At 32.8% G+C, this 26575-nt stretch overlaps 1 protein-coding gene across 2 annotated transcripts in view; it reads left to right on the top strand.

Moving 5' to 3' along the window:
• The window catches only part of Mwh (multiple wing hairs), a 131962-nt gene extending 108089 nt beyond the window's left edge, over positions 1-23873 (top strand). For both annotated transcript variants that reach the window (XM_026631216.2, XM_026631217.2), the window contains 9 exons: positions 3301-3364; positions 12089-12246; positions 12549-12653; positions 18836-18985; positions 19640-19772; positions 20915-21181; positions 21509-21673; positions 21746-21911; positions 22082-23873. In XM_026631216.2, coding sequence (XP_026487001.2) covers positions 3301-3364; positions 12089-12246; positions 12549-12653; positions 18836-18985; positions 19640-19772; positions 20915-21181; positions 21509-21673; positions 21746-21911; positions 22082-23517 — 2644 coding nt within the window. In that variant the 3' untranslated portion in view covers positions 23518-23873. The remainder of the gene's footprint in view (positions 1-3300; positions 3365-12088; positions 12247-12548; positions 12654-18835; positions 18986-19639; positions 19773-20914; positions 21182-21508; positions 21674-21745; positions 21912-22081) is intronic.
• Positions 23874-26575: the final 2702 nt, after the last annotated feature.

Genomic DNA, 26575 nt, shown 5'->3' with positions numbered 1-26575 from the left:
CTAAACAAATTAATAGCGTAATCGTCGCAGCACGTCCGATAGTCGTGATGCCTTTGAAGTTTCTTTATTACACTAAAAGTTACTAGGGCTGTCGATTGTGACGTTTTTGTATAAATAAATCTAAAATATTTTTTACAAATATCGCAGCAACAAGCGGCTTATTCGAGTGAAGGGTTCTGTCTTTCTTTTTGACTTGATACTGTCTTTGACCGTGATGAGTAAAATATTAAAGTCGTATTTGAAGTACCAACGTTTTCTGTACGTGACGGTTCTTTCGGTAGTCAATAGTTCACTTCGGTTGAATGCATCGCTTTTCTTCGAGTAAGGTTTTAAATTTTTATTATGTTCTTAATTTGAATGTACAATTATTAGCGTTGGTAGTCGTTTCTGGAGGAAAGTCTGGTCACTTTCCAATTTTAATTTTGTAATTTTGTGCTATGTCTGGTGCCACAGTGACGCAGTCTATTTCCAACATTTCTAAAATTAATCACTACATTTTATAAAACAAAGTCCATTTCCGACGTTGTCTGTCTGACAGATATAAAGTTTTCACCAATGGAGGGAGTGATTCATGAGGAAGGTTCCGATGTCCTATTCATCAAGATTTCGTGTAAAACACAAAATGGCCGAAATCTGACGATAATTGTTGAACATGTCGAAAAAATCTTGCCGACTAAGCCAATAGATATAAGTATATTGCGATATTTATTACGTCACCGGGACGGATAGCTAGTTAGGTATATAAACCCATCAATCCAAAATACAAGTTATTCCAATAAAATTTACTTCTTAGAGATAACTCCAACAGTTCTCACTGTTACCTTATTTATTTTGCATGAATACAAGGGATACTTTTTATGGCTTGACCCTGGCTAAGCATTAATATACCGAGATATATTTTACTAGCATGCTAATTATTGAAGTGGGTACTTCGATAATGCATGAATATACCAGTAGAATTCCAGATACAAATAATGTTTAATAAACCTAGCATTGCCAGTCACGCGAAAGTTGTCTTATTGTCTTCCTTGAAAACAAAGATTATTAAATTCAACAAAAGTAATCATTCGAATGAAAGCGACGTGTAAATGTAGAATGCGGTAGGTCACGTCTGTAACGAATAACGGAACCCGACGGAATTCCGAAGCAGTCGGGATAAATAACAGATTTGCAAGTTATTTATGGAAATATATTTTTTAACAGTCTTGTTAAATAGCTTTTAATTATTTTTTTTGCTTTTAACGCATATCTTTGTTGATATATCAGCTATCGGATTACTTAATAAACGTATACCGAAGCTAAAAGTAGTATAGTAAAGCCTGTTTATACTAAAGTATAAAACCAATAGCTTAAATATTTATTGACAGAAATCGTGCACTAGAGAAAAAGTACGTTTAGAATAATCTGTCCGACGAAAAACCTGTCCCTTGCTTTTTCTTAGGAAACTATAATAGATTTTTTCCTTAACAGAAAAGCCTCGTTGATCGTGTCATATAGTTGTATACCTGTATACTTTGGTGACACAAAACTTGTAATTATCGGATTTATTTAATTAATTAAACAGATTCAAAGAAAACAGTAAGCAAAGACAATTTCTCTCTCAATTGCCTACCAAGAGAGATAAAGCAATCAATGTTTGGTTTAGTTTTATTGAAAAGCTTTTAAAACGTGCTTGAATTAGAAAAAAGAAAAGTATTTAATAAAATCAAAAAAACATTTCTAATAATATAATTATAGTCAAATAAATAAATATAATGTCTGTATGTTTGCTCTCCATACGTGCCTAAACTTCTTCTGATGAAACTTTGGCGAGGCGTTTTATTACGCCAGCGCAGGTCTTGTTCCAAAATAAACGAGAATTTTAATTTGATTGTACATATTTCTTTAAACATAAATGTTTTATATAGAACCTTTTTCTATTTGTGCGAAGGTGTAGCCAGTCTGAAAAAAAAAATTTAATCGAATGTACACAAAAATAAATATAATATTTATATTATGATTTTTTACAAATTCAAGGTTCATATTGCGTTACAAGACGATGTTACCATAAATATTTATTTTCGAAAAGAAGAACATTAAATTATTTGTTATCTATGTTACTTACAGAGTATTTATTATTCAATTCTAATATACAAAATTTTAATTTCGGACATTTAAAAATTACAATATTTAATGAAATATTTATCAAAAGGAATTATCTATGATATCAATATTCCCGTCAGACAAAGACATTATATTTTTATTCTGTGCACATTCGAACCGATGCGGGTCTAAGGTATGCTTTGTTGTATCTGTGGCGACATTAAAATATGCTTTATAGTTGTACGGTACTCCGGCACGACTACACCTGCTGGATTTGTTATGATTCACTGGCTTTGTATAGCTGTTTAAGTCACTACTTATTGCCTATCAATTCTACATTTCAACAATACAAGAAATATTATCAAATGTAACCAATTTTATAAATGTAGCAAAATCATTAAAGTTTTATGTTTAACTTTAAATATGTTTTTTTTTTTCTGCTGATTTTTTCCGAAATAAGTCGAGTTTAATTGGTGGTAATCTGCCTCATATATAATACCATATATATATAGGGAACTAAGGTAGGGGAAAGTAACTATGTAACACTAGCTTTTACATTCGATTACATACACTTTATTTATATCTAAGATATGGATGAAATTGTTTCCAAGTTTCAGAAAATCAAAGTACTGGTAATAAATAAGGTCGACATATCCGGAATTAAGGAAGACTATTAGAGTGGTTGCCCCAACTGAAATCAAGTGGATCAAATACCTACTCGCTTAATCGCTTTATAGCTATAATAATAAATAGAACAAAAGGGGCAGATGTTTCGTCTACCCCAGAGGAAACGACCGTGACCGTGAATTACTTTCCTAGAAGCATTAAAAACTTACTCGTGTGTGTGCTTTATATGAAATAAATAAAATGTATTTCTAATAATAAAATATATTTATCTAATGCAACCGAATTGTTGCAGATGTATATAACATGTAACACAAAAAAGTAACTGCCTGTAACTCCAAGCCCTTTCAACTTATTCCACCACGCTGCTCAAATGCGTGTCGGTGGAAAACGAAATCCGTATGTTCAGTGTGCATCAACAAAAATACCAAATATTTAAAGTATTCATAAGAATTTTTATATTTATGTTTAACGAATTACGTACTCAAGTATTACTTTCATGTTAAAAATTTTAATACGAAGTATGCATTGTATGATAAAAACTGCATTGTGATAATGGTAATGGTATTTAATAAATGCTTTTTATTGTTACAGTGAGCTGACTCTACTGGAAGGAATGGCCAATTGTGGAGGTTGGAGCGAAGAGCCTGTATCGAAGGTATGAACTTTATTATATAATTTTATTCATTACTACTCTAGAATATTAATTGAATGGTATTTTTTTGCTTTAGTAGTCAATGATTAAGCTTCAATAAATTAATTTGAGTTGCATAGTTTTTTGAGATATCGCTTAATCGACGAAGTCCGGGAGAATTGCGCGGTTTTTGACCCAAGCGCTTTCAGAGCGAACTCTATCAATACTTTAACAGATGCCAACACTAAAACTTTATATGAGATATTTGTTGGTGCTCTAAATGTCCACAAATGTCGATATCTGTTCTATTTTCTGGGTGAAAAAAAACCAGCGCTTAACCGTCAACACAAGTAGGGAATTTATTTCTTACAATAATTTTAACTAAATCTATACTGAATTAGAAATGCTAAAGTAAATGTGTATCTGTCTATCTGTCTGTTTGTTGCACATTTATGACCAAACTACTAAACCGAAATTGATAAAATTTGCTATGAAGCAAGCTTGAACTCCAAGAAAGGACATAAGCAATTACTTTTTATTTAAACACCTGACGACCAACCCCTAAAACGCGAGCAAAGCCGCGGGCGAGAACTAGTAATATAATATAAAATAAACGCTATAATTTTATACTTCTATTGACTGTAACGTGTGCGTGTAGTACCTACGCCGTTTTATCTACCTGAATCTGATTCAAAACCATTATTTTAAAGTCAATATAATTGATTCTAATTCTAATTTCATAATCCTAAGTAGCGTGCCGAATGTGCGGATATTAATAGATTTTTTCCTTAATACGTACGTAATGAGTTTTATTAACGTTTCATGATAGGCTAATAACTTTCTTTAGTTCTTCTTTTATTAACATTAAGGCCTTAATTAAATATAAATAAAAAAAATGGTTACTCTATGAATCATAACCGCGTGGAATGGTGGCAAGAATGCTCGCAGCATTTCCTCGAAACAAAAATAGGCAAATACGTTACATTACCCGCATTTCAACACGCAATTTAGGAAAGGATTATGAAATTAATATTAGAATCAATTGAATTGAACTGAAAATAATAGATAATTAATTAAAATTCTTGTCATTAACGACACGATTAATTTCGACTAGTACGAGTATTGCTAGTGGCAAAAAACCGGCTTCTGGCATAATTACAAATATATATTTTTTATTAACCACTCCACAGACTTCCTGTCCAACGTCCGTGCCTTTGTTGAATCCAAATTATGATTTGTTTTGTCTTTTTGCAATGTGCATCACAATCTAAATTTAATGTTTGCACATTTACGACAAAAAGTTTGCACGTCAAATTTAAAACATCCCATTTGTCAGTTATAGTACAACAATTATCAATGCATTTTAACCATATGTTTAAACATTCCTGTGTCATGAAAATGACAATGAGGCTTGCGTCTGATGTGTATGAGAAAGAGAAAATAGAGACTGCACCTGTATTTGTTAACGTAATATAATGCCTGCACTGATTGAATATTCCTTGAGGTCGCTGAAATTAAAATTGGGTTAAAATTGCTAAGTAAAGAACAAACTTCAAATGATGATCTTGATTATTAAAAATATGATTGCCTCGGTGTAACTCTTTATCCTTCTTCATCACATACACCTTTATAACAGATAAACCATTTAGGTTATTTTTTCATTTTATAGAAAGGCAGACGGGCTAATAAGCCACTTATTGGTAAGTGGTCACCTCCGTCCATAAAAGTTGACACTATAAGATATGTAAACTATGTCTTAACTGTAAATGTGCCGCCAATCACACGATCTGGTGTCTGTTGTGCCTGTAATTATCCTGGCTCACCCTTAAACCGGAACATAGAAGTATGAAGTATTGATGTTTAAGGGTATAATAAACGATGGGGGGTAGAGATAGACGACTTTACTCAATGCCACCAAAACTGTTTAAAGAATGAGTTTTGATATCCGCATAATATAAGGCGTTCCGTAAACAATACGCTAACAACGTCCTTGTAGTTTTGAGTTTATTGTCTCATTGTTTATCTGAATTAAATAAACCGCTCCAGTAATGGTATGATGCGATTCCTTGAACTTAAGGCGACGTATAGCCAAGAGGTTCGTTTTAAATCTAGTTGACAATAGTCATCAATTTACAAAGGCGGTTTTGTTGTGAAACAGCTTCCTACATTTACTCTATTATAGAAGGAATTGTGTTTTTTCTAAAGGGGATTTATGAGCTGTAATACATACAATCTATCAGTAGAAACAATATTTAAATCGATTTTCATTAATTCAGAATTTCCCAAAGTATGGTTTGCGACGTTCTGAGTGAATATGTGGCTGGCTATGCCTTGATAAAGCTACAAAAGCCCTCCTTGTCTTCAGTACCTCATTATTTAATACCGAAATAAATTGGACATTTAGTAGTTCTGGTACATTTACTATGACGGTTTCTCTTCCCAGTTGAATGCGACCATTGTGTATACGCTAACCATCCACACGACGCTCCGCTAGATTTTGACAGTGACGAGTAGTTGTCTCCGTTGTCAATCTAGTTCCGACGTAATTCAACATATGCCGCTACGCATGCGCCTCATATATATTCAACCTCCTTATTAATATTGTACACTGTTATGCATGGCCAACAGTGCCATGAATGGGTTTTAAAAATTAACAACTAACAGGTGAAGTAAAATAAAATTTTGCAATTTTCATAATAATTTTGTAAATGTCATTACTCAAGCAATTATTTTGAAGTAATACTTCCTAGTCAAAGTAACGAGAACTATTGTTTATACATAATGAAAACCCTATTGTCCGTCCGAAACATTTACGACCGCATCGCACGACCGTCGTAAAGACTTCACTATCAGCGTGCTGGTTCCGTAATGACTATTTATGTACAATGTCTTGATCTGACCGCTTAAGAGCGTTTGCACATATTCCTATACGATAACCGGAGCAAGTTTTCACTCTCGATTACTTCATTATATAGTAGCAATAAGAAGAATGCTTTTGGTGTTATTTCTTACAGCCCAAACCTGACTGGAATTCTCGGAAAAGAAGGCGTCGAGGCAATTTTTTTGTATAGTCTGAAATATTTGGTTCTATGAAAATATTTTTGGAATCATTTGACCCATCAAAATGTGTCCTATAAATTCCGTAAAAAAATTTTTCTTTAAATATATTAAATATGCAACATTATACTACACGGTTTAATATAAAATCCGCCGAATTTATTTATTAGTACATTACATTAGCAGCCTGTAAATTTCCCACTGATGGGCTAAGGCCTCCTTTCCCTTTGAGGAGAAGGTTTGGAGCATATTTATCAGTAAACCTGTAATATCGTATCAGGCAATAACTTAGAATATCTGGTTGTATATAAAAAGATAATGATGTATGTATTTAATATATATAATAAATTTAAATAAAATTATAATAAATTTTAGTTGTTGTTGAAAAATATAAAGACGCTCTCATGGAAACATATCCTTAGTCTGTCTCCTATTTTAAAACCCACAATGAGTGGCAAAGAACACCCATAGTCCAAATTATTTTGAATCAATAAAATGCACACACGTCCATATTTATCAACGCGTATTACTTAAAAACGAATATTGAAGTTCAGTATCATAAAATATAGTAATAACGGCCCAGTATTCCTGTGGAGAGAGTAGAGCCCGTCTGGGTAACATAGCAGTCGAATAAGGAGTTTTTATTGTTAAATACATCCACCACTATCAAAAATCAACGGATACTAACTTTAGGTTTACAGTCTATATATTATTGTATAGAACAATACATCTCTGTTCTTCTTTTTAGTATATATACTTTAGTACCTGAAAACTTTGCGTTAAACAGTTCTATATACTTCTCTGATTGTTGCTTACTCTATTGTGGATCCAGTTGTGGGCATTTCAAACACAAGAGAAAAAGCCAAATATACAAAATTTAACATCGAATTGATATTGGCCAAGAGCTTAGCGTTGTGACCGTCGACGAAGCTCTAATCGGAATATTGTAAATAAAATAAAATTGGATAAGTAATTACGTGAAATAGTATTTTATTATAAATAAAGAACTGTTAGTAGTGTCCAATATAGCTGAGCTATTAGCAAATTGCATTTTCTGATAGAAAAGTCTGAGAGCAAGAAAGCACATAAGAAGAGAGAGATGCATATACGATTGATTGTCCAACAAGGCCCTTCGTATCGGTAAATAATGTGTTATGTAATCCACGTTTATGTGTTCACGACCTTACCATTAAACGCTATTAGAGTGACGTACTCGTATTAATTGATTTCGTTTAGATGTTCGCGAGATAAGGTGTCTAGATCATTTTATTTATAATCATTGTAACGAAATGTCTTTCGTTATTTATTTGCATTGCATAAGTTGACTTTTTATCAATGAAACTATTGACGTAGTATTTTAATTATTTATTATTACGCGCCTTTAAGGAGACAAAATTCTGTAGAACTTCGTTACGTGTTTAACGTGCAATTCCACGTCGGAGAAAATCAGTTAGGATCCGACCGAAACTCGGCCATGACACACTGGGCCAAATGCAGAGGAATTCGAATCCTAATATTTTAAATTTTTATCGAGTTGGATGGTCCAATAACTTAACGATCAAAGTAAATTATATTTTAATAAATATATGTTGACTTACAAAATGAAATTACAAGATACTATATAAAAGTACCCAGACCGACCTACTTAATTAATATTGTTAATATAGTTAATACTATCGTTTATAGTATTTTTTTAAATATCTATTGTATATAACCTCTAAATCCTGATAGTGTACAAGTGTTGGCCCATCTTAGGTGCACCCTATTCCTCAATTATCAGCTAGATGCAATGGCATTCCATCACGAGCCAAGAGACGGCAGACGCAGAACCATCGGTTTTACAAGCTTTCCAAGACCCGAGCGTAACCATTATATCTCTGAGCTGCTATTTTGACGGAAATTAGAACCTTAGATTCGAAACCAGGTCCTTGCGATCAAATTGATAAGCTATCCAAATGAAAAAAAATGTATTTTTCTATGTCGGACTAACCACTTGTAATAAATAATGAGTTTCGAAATCTCAAAACAACAACACAATTTTCTCTGCTAATTAACTATGATGATTATTCTAATAATGGCAACCTTTCACTTGTTTAATTCGTGTTTTGATTGCAAACGTTACGCGGAGTCTAGCATTATGATGTCGGAATGCATCTGTCAAAAACGTAAGGTAATTAATAAAATGTTCACAGGTGAATCTTGGGACGAAAAAACAATAGTGCTATTAATGTTTCACATAAACTTTAAGTACGAGCGATTTAATGGATTATGACGCAAGCGGGACATAAAAATATTGTATTAAACATAACGTGAGTTGTTTAATGTAACGTGACATAACAACTGATCCCAAGCGAATGGTTATTCTAGAGAAATTGTTAATTGTTTCTTGTTTTTGTCCTGTCCGAGGTAGTTGCTTAGACCTGGCTCTGTACTAGCTATATAACGTAGACATATTGAATAGTTTTTATGTACGTTTTATTTTTTTAAGTCCATCGTAATAGGGCGTTATAGTTTGCTATTGTTTTTATTTTATGTAAACTAAGCCACGGATCACCGTGTCGTTGCAGCTAAGATTTGAAGTTACTGATTTCGTGATAACGTGTTATAAATACTCGTATCTAATTTAGAAACTTATCATATTCTGTTATTTAAAAAGATCTATATCACTAAAAATAAAAAAACTAAGGCGAATATTCCAGATTTCATAGTTATAACTATTTCTTTTAGTGGAAAAAAACACGACGTTCGTTCGTCACTACTTTCCATTATGTCAAAGATGGCGGCACGTAAATATGTTATTAACATATTCATACGTATTAATGTCTCAATCTGGTGTTTTTTATGTAAATTTTTACTATAAATAAGAATTTTTTATTGAAATATGTAACAACATAAGTTCCTCTGGACTTTTATGTGACAATTTATTAATTAATTTATTAATTTATTGCGTGTGATGTCTAATGATAGCGTCTTTCTAGAAAAATCTAAAAGATATATTCAAATGTTATACTAAGAATCTTGACTCGCTCAGAGTTTTGATCCGGATTTTAAAATGACATCAGATTCACGATTATTATTATCCTGTTTTACTTAAGATGTTCATCTGAAACAGGACTTATGTCAAATCAAATCAAAATATACTTTATTCAAGTAGACTTTTACAAACACTTTTGAATCGTCATTTAACAAACCATATTAAGTAAAGCTACCACCGGTTCGGAATGTAGATTCTACCGAGAAGAACCGGCAAGAAACTCAGTAGTACTTCTTCAACGTCTAAGAATACAGTCATGTTAGTTAAATACAATTATATATGTATGTTATGTTTCCTGTCTGGAAGTCAACAGTGGAAGTATCTACTGACTTACCGTTAACGATACACTCCCGCATTTGCTAAATTAATTTTTAAAAAGATTTGTATTACACATAACGTTAATAAGCTTTTTTTTAATATAATTGTTAATTACAATTTAAACATATGTACATATTTAACACATTGTTATATACCTCTGTAACTATTGTTAATAACGTAAATAGAAAATGGTATACATAATATTAATGTTATAATATTTTCACATATTGTATATGCTTTGCTACTATATTACAAAATTAAAGCCTACTTTATTCGAGTAGGCTTTTATAAGCGTTTGAATCATATATAATTTTACAGGATTATATAAAATGTAAAGCTACAAATGATTCGGAATGTAGATCATACAATAATAATTTAAATGCGAAAATAACCCTGTCTGTTTGTCTGTTGCGCTTTCACGGCTAAACCGAATTTGATAATTTTTTTTATATGATTTAAACTTGAACACCAAAGAAGAACATCGGCTACATTTATATACCTAAAACCTACGATAACGAACAATTTACAATAAGTAAATAAATTAAAATCAATGAATAATAACACGAGCCGAGTTGGCCCAGTGGTTGGAACGCGTGCATCTTAACCGATGATTTCGGGTTCTAGCCCAGGCAGACACCACTGAATTTTCATATGCTTGATTTGTGTTTGTAATTCATCACGTGCTCGGCCGTGAAGGAAAACATCGTGAGGAAACCTGCATGTGTCTAATTTCAACGAAATTCTGCCACATGTGTATTCCACCAACCAACATTGGAGCAGCGTGGTGGAATATGCTCCAAACCTTCTCCTCAAAGGGAGAGGAGGCCTTAGCTCAGCAGTGGGAAATTTACCGGCTGCTAATGTAATGTAAAATATAAATAATAATACCACGCTTTTTATCATTCATATAATCTTGTGTTGAGTAGTACGTCTTATTTATTACACGAAAGTAATCACCACGTAATTATAAAAAAAATTTGAACCAATGTAATTATTTTTTAATATTTTTGTTCACAAATATTTTTAACGTTAGTCAATATTTATTATATGTGGATTTAACTATTTCTTAATTTTCACACACTTAAACATAATATAGTAAAACTTTCACTAACATACAAGTATTGTCATAGCTCCCATTGTTGACTAGAACCGGCGCTCGAATGGTAGTCGTGATGGAAAAAATATATTAAATCTTATAATGTATGGCCCGATTGTAAGCGGGACTTAGTAGCGGATCGTACCACTATGCTTTATTTGGTGACTATACCACTAAACTTTGTGCAAGCGCGTCTAGGTAGGTATCGTCCTCATCACAATCTACCACCCAACAGCAATATCTTAGTGTTGTTGTGCTCGGATTGTTGTGTGACGGTTTATGACTCCATGTGTTATAGTTTCTCTTCCATCTGAACTCAACAAAAATATTTACATAAATAAATATTAACATTTTTTTTTCTCTAATTTGTAAGTAAATATGTATCGACAAAAACGCTGACACTATGACCTTAAGACGTTTATTAATTAAAAGATAACTTCTCGAAAGTGACTTATGACGGTTCTTTGATGTGAATTGCACACGAATATAAAAGTATTTAATGAGCCATTCTAAGCATATCTCGATAAGATTACTCTTTTTAAAATATTATGCTTTAAAGTGATAGTTTGGGATAATATTAGAAAGAATATTCTTATAATATGATGAATAAGCCTCTTTTAAGCATGTTTACATTTTACTTAGTGGTAGTTGGCGTCTGGCGACCACCCACTCATTATATTGTTGTGGTCAGATTTTAAGGGTGTGAAATAATATATAACTCGAAATATTTGTAACGGATTTCCGATGTAAGAAATGGTTGTAACAAGACATTTGTAGATAATGTCGAAATATCGAGCTCCACCAAATAAAAATAAAAAACATGGTAAATATCCCGTTTTAAATACTGTTAGTAATGGTTGTTATTTCTTATACCATCAATGTCAATGAGTAGCGGTGATCATTAACCATCAGGTTGCCCATTTGCCCGTCTTAGTTCTCAAGGTAAGTGACGCATCGTTTTGACGGATGGATAATATTTCCTGCAGTGCCAATGTTTTTAGACGGTGGTGACCACTCACCATCACCAGCAAAGAGACGTGTTTACGTGGTTTTCTGTTACATGATCATCATACTAAGTACTAACACCAATTTGACATTCAATTGACACCTATATTAATTATAACTAAAATATATGAATTTTAGATCGGACTATCGGCTACATTGACGGTTATAGCTACAGAAGAATATATTAAATATTTAAAATTACAGAAAACTTAAAAGAAATTGTTTATTTGTTTATCAGGACAAACAACGACCACCAATATATAACCCCGAAGACTATGCAACTTCCCTTAAGAAATGGGGGAAGAAGACGGGAACGGGCAGTTTATACGACCTAGACCCAGGGCAAGACCCGAATAAATCAAGGACACTACCCATCCAGGGTAGCAAGGATTTCAGGTAACTTATTTCTGGACCAGTTGAAGAAAGCAAACTTACACAGTTCATTTTAGAAATTAATTTGCTTTTGATGTAAATTGATGTTTCTAAGATTTTCTAGACAAAGTGACTTTTAAACCTTCTGATGTTACTTCAAAAATCATAAAAATTGTTTAATCTTTATACTATTTAAATCTAGATATTTTTTTTACTTTTATTAATACTAATACCTAAATATTCAGTAAGCTTATTATTTCATTACTACGTACATATAAAATAATTCTAATTTGATAAATGTATAAGAAACTAATGACTTCTTTCAGAAATCCATGTCTTAATGTTGGCGAAGAAATGAGTCTGCGTCAGTTCGGCACACCCAGCGAGCTGCTCACCAAGCTGAGAGCAGATCTCAGGCTTTCGTTTCCAAGGTAAGTTGGATGTTTTTTTGGTAGACATATTCTTGATGATAAAGGGATATATTTTTGTCAGTTCGTAAGTGTATGACCTTGGGAATGAAATGACCACTTCTAAATGTTCAGTACATTTCACAGTCTTGATAAAAATCTATCCTGATATTTTACCAATTTATACAATCTCTTCATCAATTCATTCATTCATTATATTCTCTATAAAGTTATAATTTTATTCAATTAATAATTATTCTATATACTCTATATAATTCTTACAAAATCCTCCGGCATAAACCCTTATCCATATTTAGACATAGACAATTTTAATAAATTTTTACCAATTGTAATATTCCTAACAAATCAATGGTAAATTAATAAAAGATTTTGCTCCAATTCTTAAACTAAGTGATTATAAAAACAAACAGTGTACCATATCCGACAGACAAGAAAAAAAAGTATTGTTGTGTTCATGTGAAGTGAATTGGATAATGTAATTACAACCACATCCAACATCCAAGTCACACGCTTAGTACTATTGGAGGTATCGGAGCTAAATCTATCTTCACTAATGCACTTATCATAAATTTGCACCTTTAAAAAATACTCACGCGCAAATGATGTTAAAAATTGGTGCTCGATAGTGAGCATACTTTATAATGGTACGAGCGTTTAATATATCGATGTGTTTAAAATTGATCAAGTTAGTCTAGTTAGAACAAGCGCACTGTCGGTATTCAATACTGTTCGAAGTCGTAACGTCTTGTTTGTAATGTGTTCAGCTCGTGTTTCTAAATCAGAAGATTACAGTCGTCTCCTGTCCCGCTACTCATTCTTTGGGAATCCTTTAACTGTTCAGCCTTGAGCTGGTTTACCAACTTACAGTTCGTTGATATTGTCATGGTTTGCTCCAACTTAGTTTACCGGAAACCCCTTGGCAAAAAATTATAATAAGGTATAGATGACAATGTGCGTTATATGAGAAATATAAAGTAATAATAATAGTAAGGCTGTTATTTTGATAAAATTCAGGATAATTAATTAATTAAATTTATAACAATGTTATTTTAAATCTAGTTTAATAAATTTCATTCGATAAAGTAAGTTTGTACCTACAATGGTTCAGCAACCAGTTTTTTGGTCAGGTTTTCCTTCGAAATAGACCTTGTTGTCAATTACAGTCTGTCAATATCCTTTCAATTGGGCTATGGTCGCCTTTACAGGAGAAGATTTTAAGGTACCACCAAGTTATTCCAATGCGGTTTGGTAGACACGCATGTTTCGTACTAATGTTTCCTTTAGCTTTTAAGTTCTCATCTAAGCAGACACACTTATTTTTAAACACAGTTATTATGAAAAATAGTCATTGTTTGCGAATACATTTGCTAGAATTTTCACACATTACTAAAGTGAGTAAATGCAAAAGATTTGAGAAAGTCATTCAAGTCAACGGTAATCGAGTTGCGCGCTTTAGACCACAATCGATTCTAGCACAAAAGCTAATTTACTGAGTCACTGTTGTTTATTTCATGAGCAGAAGCGATTAGCGTTTTTACTGTACTTGAAGTTAATTTTATTGTAAGACAATTAAGTAGTACTAAATTGATAACATTTAAAGGCTAAACTAAATCTATAAGAAATCCCAAATCAAATTCTATCTCATGATTATGTTCTGGATGTTAATTGAAATATGGTAGCCAAGAAATAGCTTCAGGGATCAAGGTACCCAGCCTCATATCGTAGACAGTAGACCTCAGAATACTTAACTTCAATGAGATAACCATGAATAAGATGTTGAATGTTGATTTAGATGTTGAAAAAGAGTAACTACGGAGTTTCTTGCCGGTTCTTCTCGGTAGAATCTACATTCCGAACCGGTGGTAGCTTTACTTTAAATAGTTTGTTAAATGACGATTCAAAAGTGCTTGTATAAGCCTACTTGAAACTCCATTTGTTGTAAGACGTTTAAAAATTAAAAACTGTTCTCAACTCCCTCCTAAATCTCGGAAGAGTCTAAAAATATATGTGGATAAGATCTGATGCCAATTAATAAAATAAAACCATATAGATCCTATACATAACCTTTACCCTACCGCAGACAGTGTTTATTATCCTTCTAAGGGGCATACAAGCCGCTGTTACCCGCTCACCAATTATCCTACTTCCAAATAGCAACGCTGTAATTACCATCATAGCTGTTAATGCTAAAAACAAGCTATTATTGTATTTACAGGGACATGACAGAATTGATAATATAAGTTATATACTTTATTGAAGTATATGTATTATACTTATACGTAAGTGCATGTTAAGGACGTCATAGGAGGGTATGTAATTAAGATTCGATTTTGAGCATTCGTCTGCTGTCGAGTCAGTTTTTTTTATAATATGTGCTGTAATGTCCACACTCACTTGTGTAATCGAATCTGAACTGTTACAAGCTGAACTGTAAAATGCTCCCGTTGAGGGACCCCCCTTATTAGTCTTTTGAAATCGTTAATTTCCAAGATTAAGATAAAGTTAGCACCAGCTTGGAATGTAAATTCTATCGACATGAACCGGCAAGGCACTTACAAATTATTTTTATCAATATATTTTACGATCATGTTCGATGAATTTCGAGTTTCTTCTTACAGAATAACATTGTTGAATGCAGGCTTGCAAGACAGTCATGTGTACACGAATAAAAACTATAGGAGAAAGCTATACTTCCATATAAAACTTGAATGTTATTAGTAATAAGGAGAGCTTGCCTTTTTACGCCTACGAGTAAAAGAACTCACTCAATTGTAGAAGCCTAGCGAAAATCTCATTATTGCGTTATATATACCGTGAATGTTTGTCAACGTGAACTCGTTATTTATATTAAGCTACGTTTTCATAATATCGAAGAGAAGGAAATTGCATTGGATAACCTACTTAAAACTATAAATCAAATCTAGAAATTTTACCGGACTAATCATGCTATATCATTATCACGAGGTCGGAGGTCTTTAAGTCCTAGTAAATACATACTCGTAACGAAATAATAAGGGAATATATCATTCATAATTTACGGCTATTGCCTTATTATTGGTGGTTGTAGTCAGGTTTCACTTCACAACCATAATAGCATTACGTGGTGCAATCTAGATTAGACTGAAAACCTACATATTACAACACAACTATTTTTCAACACAAATACTTAAAACATTTAAAAAAGTATTTATTGTGACATTGACATTTGGAATTTTTCTTTGTGATAAAAAAAAAATATCATGGCGTCCATATCCTATATACTACGACTGATATAGTTGAGATACATTTTATCTTTGATTTGATAATAATGAGAATACTGAGATTAAATAGCGTTTAAATTTGTGATTGTATGATTAAATTAAACGTCACCGGAGTTAGTAATGATAGGGAAAAGTGTAATAATTGAAGTAAGTGCATTACATGCACTTATGAACAATTACCGTGTATGTACATGCAACCGTATTGTGGCTCTCTCTGAAGCTGCAACGTCTGCTCAAATTAAAAAACACTTTCTGGACATTATTATTTAAGGACGTATGTTATAATTGACTACCAATTCATAAAAGTCATTGTTGTTTATTATTTTATTTGAAACAACAGAGAAAATATTAACATTATAATGAAAAACATACGGAAATATACAGTTCTCAGAGTTAGAGTAAACAATTCTTAAACAGGTTTTTTCTGAAAAAGCGTTTCACAAGTATCAAATGTAGGTCCTTTTCTATATTTTATATATATCAATGTGTTCACTATTATGATACTGGTATTTGTAATATTGTCTTGTTTGCGTAAGTCCAATGAACTCAAACTTTAGTCAACAGCCTCTTTTTTTATATTGATAAAAATTATATATAGCATTGATGTTTGATTAATAATTACATAATTTTCAAAAACATAACGCTGCCAACTTTTCCGTTTTTTTTTTTAGCATTATCAGCCTGTAAATTTCCCATTGCTGGGCTAAAGGCCGCCTCTCCCTTTGAGGAGAAAGTTTTTGGAGCATATTCCACCACGCTGCTCCAATGCGGGTTGGCGGAATACACATGTGGCAGAATTTCGTTGAAATTAGACACATGCAGGTTTCCTCACGATGTTTTCCTTCACAGCCGAGCACGAGATGAATTATAAACACAAATTAAGCACATGAAATTTCAGTGGTGCCTGCCGGGGTTTGAACCCGAAATCATCGGTTAAGATGCACGCGTTCTAATCACTGGGCCATCTCGGCTCACTTTTCCGTTATTAAATCTAATTTATATGTTGAATGAAATAACAGTTAAATGTTTTCTCTGAGTATTCATTTATTATTTCTATCCTTTCGTAATTATTTTAACAGCATCCATTTGAATTTCATAAAAGTATTCCCATGTTAATATAAAAAGAAAAAATATTAACATCGCAAGTATCTTTTTCAATTACATCTTATTTTTAAATCGCGTTGCGGTCAGCTGCATTGCTTTCGTGATGAGCGTGTTTAAGTTATAAGCGACAGCGATTGACATTCTCATATTCCAGAATTCTAAAAGCCAACGATGCTAACGAATTCGCTTATATTCGAGGACTGTAAAGACTAATTATACTGTAACGTTAATCACATTTGTTGCATTGTTGTTTAATTCGAAGATTGTAAAGGTACATTTATACTGGTGCAATAATTTATGTTATCTTAGGTACTTATTCACGTTGAAAATATAATTTATATGAAATGACATCTGATATCATATAATAAAAACGGAAATAATTAAATTGACGATGGCATCGTGAACCTTTTTTGAATTAATCTGACTGATTATAACCTTGTACAATTGTTGCCGAGGATCGCGTGAATGTTTCTGGTACAGTGTCATCAAAATACAATAGGTAGTTTATTCGACAATTGCTAACAAATTAAACATAATCAAATTACATTATAACGCACGCGATAATCAACAAACTTATGTAATAAATAAAGGGTTGTTTGAGCTAATCTCTGGAACTAATAATTACATTTAAAAAATATTTTCGTACTAAATAGACCAATCATTGAGGTAGTCACAGTCCACGCAGAGGAGAAACGCTTGACGTGGCTTAACCGCCTGGGTCTAGTAATGTTTTATAACGCAACAGTATTAAACCGGGTACATACAGGACTTCAGTAGGCAACTAAAATTGTTGTGACGATTGAAGTGAATTCGCAGGTAGCAGCTGTAATTTGCGACAATCATTTCTTTATACAGACAGATTGTATAGATTTCTTACATTCTAGCATATCTCGCAGGCATTACGCTAATGGGATGACTGTTTATTCTCGTTTTTACGACTCTGAACGCCGGCGCCGGCTTTGAAGAGTAATTTTTAACAGAGAACTTTATAATTGTGACTTTCGCTTAATGCAATTGTGAATTTATGTTTTTGTTTTTTAATGTACTCTACATGAGGTATATGAAAAATGTTATTTACATAATTAGGGTAGTTTATTAATAAAAGAAAATATCTTCAAGAAGACCTTTGACTAAAGAATATTATTTGTTGGAAACATTTACATTAATTGGCTTACTACAAAACACAAGTAATCGTTTGCTTATTGGAAGTTTATTGAATATTTCATAAGATAATTGTTCTAAAGGTAGACTACGGTAGTAGGTACTTAAGTAGGTACTTTTTCAAGTATTCGCACGAGTGAAATTGTAATTTTATAAAACAATTACCAAAAGGTGTATTCATCCCAACTATGCTAATGCTTCGTACATACCCCGCGTATTTTCACGCTTACATATACATTTCATACATACATACATACATTTCGCTTTCATATACATTACGCGCCTGCGTCGACGAAGTAAAAATATGCAACATATTAACATATTACATAACTCATGTCCGTCCTATAACTATATCTAAAATAATACGAAAGCTCCGAGTCATCGTATGTTATAAACGAACTAACATTTACATATTTATAATATTAGATTGATTGAGTTTATTGTGTTCGTTAAATTTCTTTTGAAATAATTATATTAGTTTTCCTAGGACAATTTACTTCCATTTCACCGGCTTGTATTGTAATTATAAGTGAGTTATATTTGTCCTGTCTTACCTTATTAACAATATTTAATACATACGTATTCTGTTTCATAGTCTATTTTAATTTCTAATAAAAATAAACATCCTCAGTCGTTAACAATTCCTTAATTTGTTTCTAGTTTTGTGCAAGAGTTCGCGTGTGAGCCGCTAGATGGCGTTACTCTTTTGCTGGAACTTCTACGTAATATTCAGCTCAGTCAGACGGGAGACGCTGCGCGAGGACCACCTGCCGTCAGACGACGCCCGCTTTTGGATGAGTTATCTTGCTTGTAAGTTAATTGTCATAATGATTGGAGAACGCAAATTAAAATGTATTTATTCTCAAATTTTATATAGGTTGACTGATTATTAAATCTTGTTTACAGCAAAATCGCCATTACACGATGAAAGCACGTATAATAATTATAATTTAGGCTTGATACTGATTAAATTCCTTTACCTCTGAATAGTATCCACTTATTAGTTAGTTATTAACCCGCCAAAGGAGTGAGCCTGTGTAATCTAAAGGAAATGTGTCGCTCATAAGAGACATAACATCTTACTAACACGGATAATTTTGCATCTAGACATATTTTGTGATCCCTTTTATACTATATTCAAACAATTCCATATATTCCAGTATTCTAATTTTATAGTTCCGAAATAGATTTAAGCTTATTTTGTTTACTTTTTTTTTACTAAATTTTATTTCACTCGTCCTTAGTAGTATGTTTTAGTCAAATTAGTAAGAATATTTAAAAAATTGTTAAGTAATTAGTGTAGATATAACCGACTTGGTGCAAGTACTGTAATGCTTATATTTATCAAATAAAAATTATTATTATTATCTGACCACGGAATACTAAAGATTTCTTACAGGATCACTGTTTATGTCTAGCACTTCTTTACAATTATAAGTAAAAAAAAAAATGTTATTTCCAAAGACAATGCCTGTGGAGTTGCTGCACAAGATACTCTGATTGCGTTCGACGACTCGTGTCTGGCTCTAATGGTGTCTACGCCCTCACTGTCTGCATCATGTCCACTGTCAACAAAACAAGAGTGCTGGCTCTGCAGGTATGCGATGATATACATGTAGCCTATTCCAATCAAAGTAAGAATAAAGATAAACAAACCTTAGATTTACGCATTTCACGCGATTTGCTAATAACTCAGCTATACTGTACACTACTGAGAGTTTATGATTAGTATACCTTTACTACACTTTCGCCTTAATTTGCTGTCAAATGTTGTCTATTTGGCTTTTCTCCGTTTGAGGTTGGAATAGAGTATAAGCAAAACATTAAAATACGACTTACGATTTTAAATGATGTATTTCAATGTTATATTTGAGGAATATTACTTAACCGAACATTATGAAGATATAAGGTACTTAACACCTCACACTTAGACGAATCCGCGGGCAGGAACAAGTATATATACATGTCGGAGGAGCAGGATGCCGAACAGTTGGGTTCGGGGATTGGTCCGACATTTGGAAGACTTTGTAAGCGTGCAATGGAGATATTCACAAAATAAAACGTATCTAATATCGTCTAATCACTGTATTAATTGATTCAATAATCGTACGACACAATAATATCAAAGGATTACAATAATTCATCTCGATTAAGAGTAAATGGGTTTGCAAGCAACCATCGCATTCGAGACGCTTGTCAAAACATAACAACTCGCGTTGCCATGACACTTACGACTCCATTCGCGGTGACAAAATCAGCCATCAAACATTATTGCCAACTACTCGATTTCTTAATTATCCAAATCAATAACCAAAGTAACCGCGCCCCGTTATACATATTTTTAAAATACAAATTTGTTTTATTTTGTTAAGACCAAGCTACATATTTTTGTTTACGATATTTCATTAATAAAACCGAGGAAATGTCTTTGTCGTTTTAAAAAAGGTGCCTAGTTAATAAGGTAATCTGACTTACATTAGCAATGGCTGTCTTATCTCGTAATACTATTATAATACATTCAATTTTTGTGTATTTCTAAGGGAATCAAAAATAGTGATGTGGAATAGAGTGGGTTTATTTTTTAAGTGTTTTATTTTATAACAAGATTGTTTCAAAATTAGGAAAAAATTGTCGTGAATCACTTGTTTTTTTTCAAGATTAACGCAACTTACAAATGGTTACGTAAAGATTTTAGATTCTAAAGATATTTTTATATAAAAATAATAATCTTTATTTCAGCTTCTCACAAAAGCCTGCTACCCACCAGCATCAGGCCACAGTATGATCTCTGAAGCCTTATCCACTTTACGCCTACGATTCGGAGAACCGGTTCGCTTCAGATTCTTAGTTGGTATGCTACAAAGTGCAGCTGGATCTGGAGACCTGCAGGCAGCTGGACTTTCCTTTATCAATGCGTTACTAAAGAGCGCCCCAACGCCTCAAAGAAAGTTGTATATCCAAGCGGAGTTGGAACAAGCTGGTTTCGATATTGTCACTTTAAAGAAGGTATATCTTGATGAAATTAATATTATAATGATAAAAATTAAAATTGTATCAATGAGCATAATAATATGATTTCTTCTTAGGCTTATATTGTAATGTTAAATAACTATTCACATATTTTATACACATTTTGTTGTTTACCAAAAGACTAAAATAGATTGCTCTGGTTTCGGTAATTTGGATATAGCCCTAATTAAAGACAATTATTTTAAATTCAAATTTTGATAGACAGACACTTCAACCGATTCTATTTTTATATATTGAAGAACACATTAATTATGTGTGTAAAAAGAATTGTATTTATTTATTTCAAATTGTTATTATCGACAGACTGTCGCTAAATTGCCGAATGTCAATGAAAACGTTTCGAGCGAAATAGAAAATTACGAAAGACAACTGATTGACATAGATACGTTGAATGAGAAAGCAAATGAGGCGCAGAAAGAGAAGGACGATCTGAGAAGCAAGCTGGACTTGTTAGAGAAGAGAGTTAAGGTAAGTTTATTAACAATATGTTTGATAATCACGAATTTTCTATTGGACTATCTATAATTGATGATATTTCAGATATTACAAGAAGAAAAGGGTATCTTACTGTCTTTGGAAAAATGTTTGCAAGAAAAATGCTGTGAATTACAAGAAGAAGTAAGCACACTTAGATCAGAGCACAGTAATTCAACAAGGAAGAAGACTTTTGTGATTAAGAAAAAAAACTCCACGCACAAAATTAGAGGTGAGATTTAAATTTAGAACACTTAATTGTAGTCAAATGAGAAGCGAGTGAATTGTTTTGACAGGAAATATAGTATCTAAATATGATACTTTCTAGGTTACCAATCATAACAGTTGCTAATCATATTGAATCATAAAGTGTGATTTACCATGCAATGCGTTTAATTTCAGATGAATCATCCCCACCAGAAGATGAAGGTATAAGTTCGTCCGAGCGTTCCCTAAGTCCTGAAGGCGATCCACAGAGAGACTCAATGGTCTACGAAGTTTTCAATATTAAAAACGAAACATTCGATTTATTGCGAAACAAACGTTCCTTGCACAAAAAATTGGAGAGCACAAAGAAGACTGATCACAAAAAATCATCAGACGAAGATGACGAGACAACTATAGACGAAGTGATACAGGAATTGAGAAATATAGTCAATCACGCCGAATCCGAGCAATACGTCAGAGATATCGCATACGACGATAGATCGAGATGTAACGATGACTCCGAAATATCCTTACACGCTGTAGACTATCAGAAACAAAAGACGATTGAAAAGGAGGATTCAATCACGAGTACTAGACACAGCATTCAAATAACGAATAAAGATTTAGACGACGATAATGACGAAGAGCAAGAAGCGGCGATTGTGCCCAGTAAGATACTTCCACATCCACCGAGAAAAGCCAAAAGCCTAATACATCTATTCGTCCCTCCAACTGAACAAGGCCTACTTTACAGCAAAGCACCCGATCTAATAGAAGATAATAATTTCTACTCCAGCGATGAAGGATCAGACTCTTTGCTCAGTGCGTCGCGTTGCCAGAACCATGTTACTAAGAAATCTTCAGTCACTAGTTTCGATTTTAACGAATGTCGTGCAAAGTTTAATTCAATCGAACGAGACGTCGACGATACCAAAGTGAAACATACTAGAACTAGATCCAGAGACGAGAGTCGTAAGACGTCTGTTAAACGAAGCGAATCCTTCCAAACTTCAGAGAAAGGATCGCGTCAAAGGGAATACATCGATAGCATGTTTTATGAATCTCAAAGTCCAGCAGTCGATTCGGTCCGATCGAGTAACAATCGAGTAGACGAAATCGTTAATTTAATCGAATCGAAAAAGCTGACGAAGAGTTTGGACAGAATTGACGAGGGATTAAACTCGATTGTCGACATCGTAATGACGTCGGAACCCAAGAGACCCGTCTGGTCATACGAGAGGAGGCAGAGGTCGTGCTCGCAAACGAACAGCGACGCTGGAAACGAATCGCCTCTCATGCCTTTGGCGAGATCGAACAGTCGAATCCATACATACAATTCTAAATCAAGCTACCGAAGCAAAGACGAGAAACTGGAACAGAAATTCTTGCCACAATCCAAAATGAATGCTCCGTTTGATTCTAGCTTCAACAACACCTTCATCATGAAGCGTGGGAGCAACGCGGGGTTCTATTCCGGGACGCTGTTGAGGGACGCCCCGGCGAGCATGACCAGCCTCGTCATGACTGGAACGCACAGCTACAGCGATTTGAAGAAAACCGTATCCCCAGTCGGCTCCTCTGGTAGTTTTGGATTGCATAAAGTAACGGACATGCCTTCGGGACTGTATTGAGTCCTTTAGATATATAATTCGTATAAAAAAACCAACGACTAATCTAAGTTTTGTGTACCTAATAACTTTGTTTAGTGCAATATTATATCCTGCTGGAGTATTTTGTGTCTTGTAGGATCTATGATAGAATCTTGGTAATTTTGTATCAAACAAAATTCTCCTAAGATTTTATACATTTTATTTATATTTATATCATCTAGAACTGCCTTCGAGATGATATGAGAAGTTTTTTAAGCTGCGACACGGAAGCTTCCATAAAGCTTCGGTCGCACCTCTGCTTTCAATGGACTGCAAGGCGTATTTGTTAATGATGTCCCTTGGTCGCTCAAGTATGTCTGATCCTTAAGTGGAAAATAATTAAGTTACTTAAGTTACTAATTATAACACTACTACTAAAGACATTAGTGTTTTAGCCTATTTATATTTGCATGTATTCCTATGGCATTTCACTGTACATATTACTTTTTGCTACTTAAGTTATTTCTCTGTATTGTAAAATGTTGACGTCATTAAAAATTGAACAACAACCTGTCCTTTATTTTGTTTTTCATTACCTCATTTCATTTTCATAGGAAAAGTTATTAAATTAATTTTAATAGCAATAATAGTATTGAGGGTTATTCCAAAGTCTAGGGTGTGGTGCGAAGTGTCAATACACTATAAACACCAGAAAATCAAAAAAATAATATATTTTTTCTTTTTTTTGCAACAAGAACCCAAAATTCACGATAGTCATGTCAATGGTCAGTTTTTTTGTGATTGTTTTTTTTTCATTTGTCTCTCTTTCTAAATAACGATTAAGGCTGCAAAGTACATTGTAATATCTTTATGATTTTGACACAAATATAGACACTTTGTATGTCACGTTGGTTTCTCAAGTAAATAAACAGTATGGACACGCTGGTCTTCTAGTATAAGTTTTTTGTATATCGGTTTATTAGTATAGACAATAGATGAGGCAATTGACGAACTGATGGTAAGTATTAAATTAAGCAAATTACACATAGAAACATATGCACCTTACTAAATCGCACTAAGCCATTCAGCTCTTAAATCGGAACACAACAATGGATAATTGTTTGGTGGTAGGACAGCGAATACATTGATGGTTTGGTATTGAAATAATACTAATATCGACTTCTGAGTTAGTTTGTAATGAAACAATGAATTTAATAAAATTAAGTTTTTTTTTTTAATGAGTGTTGTCGAGATGGCCCGGTATACGAAATCGTAGCATTATGATAGAAATTGATAAATAAAAATAGTTTTGCACTTTGCATTTTATGACAATTATTTTTAATTAAAATGAAACAGTAATTAAGTAATAATATAATATAAGAAATATAAATACTCTTAAGTGGGAATAAATAAGCGCGGTTAAATAAATGAACTTGCTCTTTTTTCTCGAACTTTCTGCCAAACACTTAAAAAAATATTTTTTTTAATGGAAAGTAGCATAACTTATAGAAAACTATTTTATAAACCATACAAGCGTGTTACGTATAGCATGGGCTATATATAAGTAAACTATTAAATAAATACCGCCACTGTAGGAATAGTCCAATTATTACACCAACCATCTATGTGACGTCACATACGCGTACATACAGGTCCACCTACCCTTAAACCCAAACCCAGAAATACAAAATATAATTCAATGATATAGTAGATGAGTTTGACACTCCTTAAACACATAGCTCTAGCATAAAACTGGTATAGTTTGTCTGTTGTAAGACAAATTGCAAAACATCTCGGCATGGCATTGTGTTCTGATGATGTAATAGGTAACTATTTATATACACCTATTAACATTTTTTGTTATTAAATATCTTTCAGTTGTTAATCAAACAACGACAGATTAGAAAATACACGTACGAGTCAAGAGTATGTCTGTACGTGAATATTGAAAACAGTAATATATTTTATCATTGAATACTATTAAGATTACCTCACCTGAGGCAAATGCGTCTTTTGATGATATCGTAGAAACACAACAGTTTATAACTACCACAGCTCTTTTTTTTTTTATTTACAGTGTCAAATTTAAGCCACTAAAGGTACGTACGGTTATAATATGTACTTCTATGTAGCATTTACCTCAGGTGACTATAATTAATTTATTTACAGTAAATACTCGAATGACTTCAATATTTCGATAAAAAAAAAACTCGTACTCATTAACACGAAGAAGTATTGATTCAATAAACATTCATAATAATACATAATTGTATTAAATATCGGTTTTCTGTGAGGATGTTATGGATGTGTAATTTCGCAACTGGATACGTATGGATATGACATTATTTCGGATTAGCCGATGGTTACGGATTCTTTCAGTTACGAATATTAGATTATAAAAACATATTATTATTATCAATAAATCATTCTCGGGGTAAGGTATCCGCTTCTATAATAAAAGTCCGCAGACATTTTTAACTTTGCCGTTTCATAGATTCAAGGCAATTGTAAAAAATACATTGGTAAATAAGGCATATTATTCGATACAAGATTATATTGATGATAAAAAAGCGTGGAGTTAATGCTTGTTGACTTCCCGGCAGGAGACATAACATACATATATAATTGTATTTAACTAACATGACTTGTATTTTTAGATGTTGAAAAAGAATAACTACTGAGTTTCTTACCGGTTCTTCTCGGTAGAATCTACATTCCGAACCGGTGGTAGCTTTACTTTAAATAGTTTGTTAAATGACCATTCAAGAGTGCTTGTAAAATCCTACTTGAATAAAGTATATTTTGATTTGATTTGATAGAATTTTGTTTCTAATATTCAGTTTCGGTTACGTTGACGCAGGGCAGAAATGGTGTAACAGTTGATCTAATCGAAGTTCGTGTCAAACTGATATTTCATGAATTATGTGCTTAATTTTATATATCACTTATGAAGGATGAAGAAAATTTGTGAAGAAAATTGTATATGTCGAAAATAAACAACACATAATCTAAATCTAACTCTAAAGTCGCGGCCACAACTTGTATATCATAAACATCTCATTGTATCAAAACAAACACTTCGTCATCATCCTTAAGAAAC

The sequence above is a fragment of the Vanessa tameamea genome, chromosome 9, assembly GCF_037043105.1.
Source record: "Vanessa tameamea isolate UH-Manoa-2023 chromosome 9, ilVanTame1 primary haplotype, whole genome shotgun sequence".
NCBI classification, from domain to species: Eukaryota; Metazoa; Arthropoda; class Insecta; order Lepidoptera; family Nymphalidae; genus Vanessa; species Vanessa tameamea.
Note: the sequence above shows the minus strand (reverse complement) of the source record. Positions and strands in the feature narration are given on the sequence as shown.